This window comes from Galeopterus variegatus, unplaced genomic scaffold, assembly GCF_000696425.1.
Source record: "Galeopterus variegatus unplaced genomic scaffold, G_variegatus-3.0.2 Scaffold812, whole genome shotgun sequence".
Lineage (NCBI taxonomy): Eukaryota > Metazoa > Chordata > Mammalia > Dermoptera > Cynocephalidae > Galeopterus > Galeopterus variegatus.
The window spans coordinates 87,925-97,138 of NW_007726923.1; the positions used below are offsets into that span (position 1 = coordinate 87,925).

At 38.5% G+C, this 9,214-nt stretch overlaps 2 protein-coding genes across 2 annotated transcripts in view; both read left to right on the plus strand.

Annotated features, from left to right (window-relative positions):
• The window catches only part of LOC103590400 (schlafen family member 11-like), a 32,682-nt gene extending 30,466 nt beyond the window's left edge, over nt 1–2,216 (plus strand). Inside the window, 1 exon segment of the mRNA XM_008572620.1 lies at nt 2,149–2,216. Within this exon segment, the coding sequence (XP_008570842.1) occupies nt 2,149–2,216 (68 nt within the window).
• Nucleotides 2,217–2,220: 4 nt separating this feature from the next.
• On the plus strand, nt 2,221–8,581 carry SLFN12 (schlafen family member 12). Its single transcript, XM_008572621.1, is given in 3 exon segments — nt 2,221–2,304; nt 2,306–3,263; nt 7,980–8,581. Coding segments are annotated over 3 exon segments (1,644 nt in total).
• The last annotated feature ends 633 nt before the right edge of the window (nt 8,582–9,214 follow it).

A 9,214-nucleotide genomic window follows, 5' to 3' on the forward strand; every position in this document is an offset into this window, starting at 1 on the left:
AAACAGCATTTTTATTTGTTACACAACACGGGGTGGTTAATGTGGGCATTTTAACTACATAAACCTTTAAAATTATTAAACCAATAGTTAAACGGAAACTTTTCTTAAAATTATGTCAGTTCTCATAAAATTAATAATCCACAAAGTTAAATAAAACTTGGTGGTCAGCCAATTCTTTCTGGTGATTGTATCTGTTGTGTGGTCAATTAGTACATGACTCACTGTTCTTGACGTTTCTCACCATTGTGTTTCTTTTTTCTTGTCCTCGTATTAGCCTTAAACTTATTACTACCAGCAAGCATAAATTATATGTCTGACTCAAAATTGAGACAGCAGCGATTGAGGTTTCAAAGTGTTAAACAAACCTTATATATATTTTTAATTTTGATTTAATGATTCTCATATTTCTATAGGCATGAACCTATTGTTTATTTGGAAAAGGAATAAAAGATATTTGAACAGCTTTATCATGTATGTACTTAATATAGCTGCTGTGTGGCCCAATGTAAAGTGTCAAAGTGCACAGCACCATCCGTCACAAAACCAGGTGCATTCTAAATTCCATCTATAATCTTTATTTTTAGGAGAGAAAGTTGTGCATCATATGTTTTTGTCCCAATATCTTACTAAGGTGTTTTTACTTAACTTAGGACACCAATGAGTAACAGGGTTTCTACTCATTCTTTCTCATAAACTTAATTCTTTTTATAGTATCTTTTTCCATTAATTCCAACCATTCTCTTACCATTAATATAATCCCCTGTAAATGACGTTTGCCAACTTAAGTCATATTTAGAACGTCCCCTAGGAGGGTACCAAATTTTTCCTTACCACATTTTATAACCCGTATAATCATTTACCCAGATGGTGGGAAGAGGGTGGGGATTTCTATTGTTTATTAATTTCTTTGGTAAAAACAATTGCTCATGGCTATTCATAAGGTGTTTTTAAAACATCCATTGGTATAATAAATTGGCTCAAAAGGGACAATTTGGAATTGTTCAATCTTCCCAGATCTTTTGTGGAATAATCTAATTTTACGACAACAACTGTTTGTGTGTCATTTTTTGCATCTTTTGGAAACTCAGGAAACTGCCACGCTGACCAAAACATCAAAAGAGAAAGTGAAAGCAGCACCACTATACCGAGGCAGAGATCTTTACAGTGAAAGCAAGTGCTGGTAGCTGTGGCCCTGCCAGCAGCTCTCCCTCCGGGGCCTTGCCAGCTCGGAAAGGGCAGCCCAAGCTATTCTTTTCAAGACCCCGCCATGGCGTGGACCACACCACTAATCACCTTCCAAAGTCCCCATCACTTCAGGGGTTAGGATTTCAGCATATGAATTGGGGGGGGGGGACACAAACATTCAGACACAGATGTCTTGTTTATAAGAATTTTACCTCATTGAAAAAATATGTGGATATTTGGTAGAAAATGGGCACAGTGGCTTGGCCTTTCTTGTTTAAGATCAAGGGCCAAAATTTTTGTATCTAATTAATTCTTATAAGAAGGAAAAAGAATTAACATGGCATACTGCTGGAAGTCCTTAGACCCCAACTAACAATTTTCCCAAAGGAGTCCCCATAAAAGGGAATAATTAATGAAGGTAAAAGATGAAATTATTAAAATAAAAAGAAAAGTATGAATAATATGTAAAATGAAAACCTGGTTTACACTGAGAAGACCAAAAACATAGACTCCCACAAGGTTTATTTATCGAAAGGGGAGAAAAAATAAGTTATACAATATTAGGGATTAAAAAGGAGATATAAGCACAGAAAAAGATGAGATTAAAAGAATTAGTGATCATATAAAACTATGGGGGATCAGTGAGAAATTGGTAAAGGGCCACAAAAAATTATTACAATATGTAAGTTTGAATATAATAATTACCCTGATTTGAGCATCACGTATTGCTGATATTTGACGCTGTACTCCTCAGATATGTACAATCAATTATGTTTTAATAAAAAAAAACTATGGCAATGAATTTGAGAATTCAGTAGGAGTATAAATTATAGTGTTAGCTCAAAATCTGTCCAAAAAAAGTTACTTTGTACCTGTACACTTACCAGCCAAGTGGAATATATACAGTAAAGGATTTTGCTGTGTTTGCCTCACAGTACAGAATTTTCTGTCTCTCCTACTTAGGTTCTAGTCTAACGGCTCTCTTTATTTTACAGAACAAGATTCCTGTTGGGAAATTGAATGGCTGCTGAGAAAATGAACATCATTATTGATTTGGAAACTAACTATGCTGAGCTCGTTCTGGATGTGGGAAGAGTCATTCTTGGGGAGAAGGACAGAAAAAAAAATGGCAAATAGTCAACTGAGAAAAAAGCAAAATGAAAAAGTCATACAAGCTGTGTGTGCTGCACTGAATTCTGGAGGGGGAGTGATCAAGGCTGAAATTGAGAATAAAAACTATCGTTACCAAAAAGATGGAATAGGACAAGATTTGGAAAATTCTTTTTGTAATATTGTGTCATTTGTCCCCAAATACCTAGACTTCGTGCAGAAAGATCACTACTTTTTGATTTTTGTGAAATCATGGAGCTTGGAAACCTCTGGTCTTCGGATTGCCACATTGAGCTCCAATTTGTACAAAAGAGATATAACTTCTGCAAATGTCATGAATGCGGCTGCTTCACTGGAGTTTCTCAAAGTCATAAAAGAAACAAGAGGGAGATCTCATTTAAGACCAAAATTGCCTGCAAAGAGGGCTCATATTGATGCACAAGAAGAAAATAATGTGGAAGTTTTGGCTGCTGACTTTTTTAACAGGACAAAACTTATATACAAAGAAAAGTTTGACTTTACTGAATCCACACATGTTGAAATTAAATACTTCTCAACAGGAAAGTTGTTACAACGCATTAAAGAGATTCTCCCTCAATATGTTTCTGCATTTGCAAATACTGATGGGGGATATTTGTTCATTGGTTTAGATGAAAAAGAACAAGAAATAATGGGCTTTAAAGCAGAAAAGAGTGATCTCAGTGAGTTAGAAAAAGAAATAGAAAAGTCCATTAGTAAGCTGCCTGTCCATCACTTCTGTGAGGAGAAAAGTGAGATAAATTACTCATGCAAATTCCTTGAAGTATATAAAGAAGGAAGTCTTCACGGATATGTCTGTGCACTCAGAGTGGAGCGATTCTGCTGTGCAGTGTTTGCTAAAGAGCCCAATTCCTGGCATGTGAAAGATAACTGTGTGATGCAGTTGACCACGGAAGAATGGGTCCAGTTCATGATGGATGCTGAGCCAGGTTGAAGAATGGGGATTAGCAATAAAGATACATTTGGCTCGGGTGACAGAAAGGGTTTTTTGGGGGGATTTGGGACAATGATCAATAGTCTTCAAATTTTTTTTTCCTTTTTGTCTTTTTTCGTGACCGGCAACGGATCGCAACCCTCAGTGTCGCGCCCGTACCGGACCGGGATGGCAACGGGATCGCAACCCTCGGTGTTGGGCCCACACCTCGCTCAGCCAGTGAGCGGCCGGTCTGTATGTGGGATCCGAACCCTCGGCGGGAGCGCCACCGTGCTCCCAAGTGGCGCACTGTAGCAGTGCACCACCGGGCCGGCCCAATAGTCTTCAAATTTCAACACCTAATTTACTAATCTCTTATGGATACAATTAATAGTTGACTGCCTCTTGTTTTCTTCTACCCACTTGGAAGATAAACAGACACAATGTAGCCCTAAACAATACCATAAAAAAGAGTAATTCAATTACAATTTAGGGCTCGCGCCCGTACCGGACCGGGACGGCAACGGGATCGCAACCCTCGGTGTTGGGCCCACACCTCGCTCAGCCAGTGAGCGGCCGGTCTGTATGTGGGATCCGAACCCTCGGCGGGAGCGCCACCGTGCTCCCAAGTGGCGCACTGTAGCAGTGCACCACCGGGCCGGCCCAATAGTCTTCAAATTTCAACACCTAATTTACTAATCTCTTATGGATACAATTAATAGTTGACTGCCTCTTGTTTTCTTCTACCCACTTGGAAGATAAACAGCCACAATGTAGCCCTAAACAATACCATAAAAAAGAGTAATTCAATTACAATTTAGGGCTACATTTTGGCTCACAAATGTGAGAGGAAGAGGAAAGAGGTTTTAAGGAAAATAAATGGAAAGGGGTAAAGAAGGATGAAGGAGCAAGTAAGTAAAAGAGGCAAGCGTTCCTGAGAGAAAGAAATGATTTCTGCTCTTATCTTTCTTTCTTTTTTTTTTACTTTCTATGTGTGTAGTTTGCTGTTCTTGTCTGGCTTTAAAGCTGGAAATCTGGATAATTGATTTTAAGTCCTCTTTTCTTTTCCAGAAATGCATTTTAGAGCCCTTGATTTCCCTCCAAAGTTTGTTTTAAGCACATCCAAAAGGTTTTAATATGTTATATTTTCATTTTCATCTAGTTCAGTGTATCTTTTTATTTCCATTGTACTTTCTATTTTAATAAATGGGTTGTTTGGAAATACGTTGCTTAATTTTCAAACACTGGGGATTTTCTATTGAACTTTCTGCTACTTAACATTCTTGGACAGTCTTGCGGGAAGGTTGAAATTTTAAATATCAACCCATTTTAAACAGATAATAGATGTATTATCTATTGCTATGTAATAAATTATCCCAAAATTTAGCAGCTTAAATTAGCAAGAAACATTTATTATCAAACAACTATCATTGTTTTAATAGTTTAGTAATCTAGAAGTGGCTTAGTTGGGTGATTCTGCCTCAAGGTCACTAGGTTATCCACGGGCAGAGGTTGCAGTCTCATTTGAAGGCTTGACTGGGGGAGAATCTACATCCATGCCAACTCACATCGTTGTTGTTTGGCATCAGTTCCTCTTTGGCTGTTGGCCAAATACTGTAGTTTCTTACCATGTGAGTCTCTCTAAGAGTTGTCTGAGTATCCTCATGGAATGGCAGCTGGTTTCCCCAGGGTGAGCTTTCTTCTTGTTGCTCAAGATTGCTTTGGCTACTACTTGGGGTCTTTTGTGTTTTCATATGAATTTTTTTTTTTCTATTTCTGTGAAAAATGTCACTGGAATTTTGATAGGGTTTGCATTGAATCTGTATATCATTGTGAGTAGAATGGGTATTTAATGATATGAATTCTCCCAATCCATGAACACAATGTGTCTTTCCATTTATTTGTGTCTTCTTCAATTTCTTTCATCAGTGTTTTATAATTTTCAGTGTACAGATCTTTTATCTCCTTGGGGAAATTTATTCCTAAGTAATTTTTTTTAATAACACTACCACCAGATGTGTTCCTTGGACTTTGGACTTCCCTATTGTAAATGGGATTGTTTTCCTGATTTCTTTCTTTCTTTTCTTTTTCTTTTTTTTTTTTCCTTTGGATAATTAGGTGTTGGTGTATAAAAATGCTACTGATTCTTTTTTCATGCCAATTTTTTATCCTGAAACTTTATTGAATTTGTCAGTTCCAACAGTGTTTTGGTGGAGTCTTTAGGATTTTCTATATATAAGTTCACGTTATCTTCAGTGACAGTTTAACTTCTTTTCTGATTTGGATGCCTTTTATTTATTTTTCTTCCCTAATTGCTGTGGCCAGGACTTCCAGTACTATGTTGAATAGAAGTGATATGAGTGGGCATCCTCGGTCCTGATCTTAGAGGGAAATATTTCAGATTTGCACCACTGAGTATGACGTTAGTCGTGGGCTTTGTTGTGTTGAAGCTCATTCTTCCTATACCTAATTTGTTGAGAGTTTTTATTATGAAAGAATGTTGAATTTTGTTGGATGGTTTTTCTGCACCTGTTAATATAAGCACATGGTTTTTGCCCTTCATTCTATTAATGGGGAGTATACATTTATTGATTTGCCTATGTTGAACCATCCTTGCATACCAGAGATAAATTCCTCTTGATCATGGTGAATGATCCTTTTAATGTGCTGTTGGATTCGGTTTGCTAGTATTTGGTTGACAAGTTTTGCATCTGTGTCCATCAGTAATATTTTCAGTGTAATTTTCTTTCCTTTTAGTTCGTTGTCTGGGTAATGCTGATCTCACAAAATAAATTTGGAAGTATTCCGTCCCCTTCAATTTCCTAGAACAGTTTGAGAAGGATTGGTATTAGTTCTTTAAACATTTGGTAGAATTCTTGCTGAGCTTCTTTTATTTGGGAGTTGATGTCTTTAATCAGCTTTGAAAAACTAATTATGTTTATCTCTTCAAATATTGCTTATGTCTTGTTTTTCTCTTCTTGTGGGATTCCTAGTGCAAATATGTTGACCTTTTGACCATCTCTGACATGTCTCTCATCCTGTGTTTTTTCATTCCTTTTCTTTCTGAGTTTTAATTTGGACTTTTTTTCTACCATCCTGTCTTCCTATTGATTAATCCTGTTGTCTTCTATGTTCTGTCTGTTGTTAAACATTATCAAATAAGTTCGTAATATCAGATATTGTATTTTTTTTTCCATTTTGACTTTTTTTTTACTGACTGGTAACGGGATCGCAACCCTCGGTGTCGCGCCCGTACCGGGGACCGGCAACGGGATCGCAACCCTTGGTGTTGTGCCCGCACCACGCTCAGCCAGTGAGCGGGAACTGGTCTCCACATGGGATCCAAACCCTCAGCAGGAGCGCTGCCGTGCTCCCAAGCGGCGCACTCTCCAGTGCGCCACCGGGCCGGCCCTAGATATTGTATTTTTTTTTTTACTGACCGGTAACGGGATCGCAACCCTCGGTGTCGCGCCCGTACCGGGGACCGGCAACGGGATCGCAACCCTCAGTGTTGCACCCACACCGCGCTCAGCCAGTGAGTGGGAACCGGTCTCCACATGGGATCCAAACCCTCGGTGGGAGTGCCGCCATGCTCCCAAGCGGCGCACTCTCCAGTGCACCACTGGGCTCTCAGCCAGTGAGTGGGAACCGGTCTCCACATGGGATCCAAACCCTCGGTGGGAGCGCCGCCATGCTCCCAAGCGGCGCACTCTCCAGTGCACCACTGGGCTGGCCCTAGATATTGTATTTTTAAGTTGTAGATGTCCACATAATTTTTATCCATTGATTCCAACTTTCTAAGTCTCTAAGAGAATCAGGACACTTTCATCTTTTCATCTATTTTATTAACTTTGTTTTCTTGAAGGTATTAATTATAGTTATTTTAAAGTCCCTCTTTGATAATTTCAATATCTGAAGCACATCAGTGTTTTTCTCTTATCTGTTTTCTCTCTTGTTTTTTAGTAATTTGTCTTGCCTCTTACTTTTTTATTGTATCATGGATTACAAATGATAGAGACTTTGGAAATGTTACATTCCTCCAAAAGGTTACATTTTCTTCTGGAAGACAGAAAGAGCACGATGATTACCTTTATTCTTTTGGCATTTTGTTTTATGCCTATTTAGGTATGGTCTTTTAATTTTGCCCTTACTATTAGGTCATGTCTCTTCTGGAGTCACAACTTAAAGTCTGGGGTATTTACCAAGGCCCCTTTGCTTTGCTGTGACTTTAGTTCCAGTCTGCATCTACCCAGTTGATATTTTCTTCTGTGTTTCCAGCATCTCATCTTTTATCAGCCAGTGAGTTGAGGAAGATTTGTAAGCAGGTTTTGGTTTCTTCTCCGCACTTTCATCCTCTCTGGGATTTTCTTTTTCAAACTCTAGCTCCTCTGACAGCCTTGAATTGTGACCTATTTTGCTTCAGCCCAGTAAAACTGCTGATTTCTGCTTGGGCTCTATTTGCCCATGCTGTGATATGAAAAATGTCCTCAGGGAAAAAGCCGAGGTGAATGTGGAGCTACTCTTGTACTTCCTGTCTATCAAAGATTGTAGCCCTTTAAGTCCTGCTTGTATTGATTGCTCTCCAATTCTTTAAATTATTATTTCATATATTTTGTACAGCTTTTTTAGTTGTTTTTAGTGGGAGAGTTGGTCCTATGCAAACTACTTTGTTATGGCTTAAATTGGAAGTTCCCAGTGTTTTACAATTTATTATCATTATTTCCATCTCTAGTTCTACCAGAAAAGATGACATATGCTTCAGAAATCCTCTCTGCGGAACAGTTATTACAACATGAAGAACTTGGACAATTAATATACGAAGAAATGGGCCCTGTCAGACAAGGTAAACTGATCTTCTCTAAGAGCTGGTCTTTGGATCTGGGCTTGCAAGAGAACCAGAATGTCATCTGTGATGCTCTTCTGATTTCCTTGGACAGTCCGCCAGTCCTATTCACCTTACTTAGAGTATTGAATGAGGAGTCAGAAATCTATTCTAGACAAACTGCCCTAACTTTAAAGCAGAAGCTGGCAAAAATTGCTGGTTACACTGAGAAAGTGTGTGTCAGGACGAAGATCTTCTGCTCGAGTCCTGTAGGCAAGGCAAGCTGCCCTTATGATTCAAGCTTGGGAATATTTTACCCTGACCCCTACTATTCTATAACCACTCAAACCATGGAAAATTTGCTGAAGGCCCTTTTTGTAGTCTCAAGGAGACTCAGATCTTTTAGTTACCAGTTTGCCTCTGACATTTTCAACGCCTCTCCAATGATCAGTATGGATTGCTTTCAGAAGAATGACCTAAGGAGAATTAAATCTTGTCCAACGTGCATTTGAATCATGGAAAATGGATTGGGCTACAGAGATATTTTTCATGACATAGTCAGTGATGTTCTCTACTTCTGTGAAAATACGCCTTTAAAAACTTTGCAAGTTAAGCCATTTGATATGATGGAAAATTAGGCTTAGCCTATTGTCACTTCTTCCTAAATAATCTTCATAGATATTGCTTAAGGGGTATTAGGAAAATTAATTTGTTAATTAGTCTATACACAGTTTATTTACTCTGAACATAGTTCATGGATACATTTCTTCCACTTCTGAGTTGGCAAAAATCACAATAATTTTATTCTTAACAATGAAAATCTCCCAGGATGCACCCAAAAGACCTTTGTAACCTAGAAGAGATTATCATTGATTATCGATTACAATTTTTAAAATGGCATAGATAGTAGTAACCTCTATTAGATTTCCCTTTGGGCATGGGAGAGTAGGGGACTACGTTTTGGCAGAGAGCAAGGAGTATACCGGTATCATGGGCTAAGCAGACAGCAAACTCAGCATGATAGAATGCCTGATATCAAAGGAAGAAAAGAAAAAATGTTCTGTGTCCAATTTATGCCTAAGAAGACACAATCCGCGGATGTCGCTGGGGTGTAGGTTTTAGTGTCCAGGACGAAGCTGTTTCTG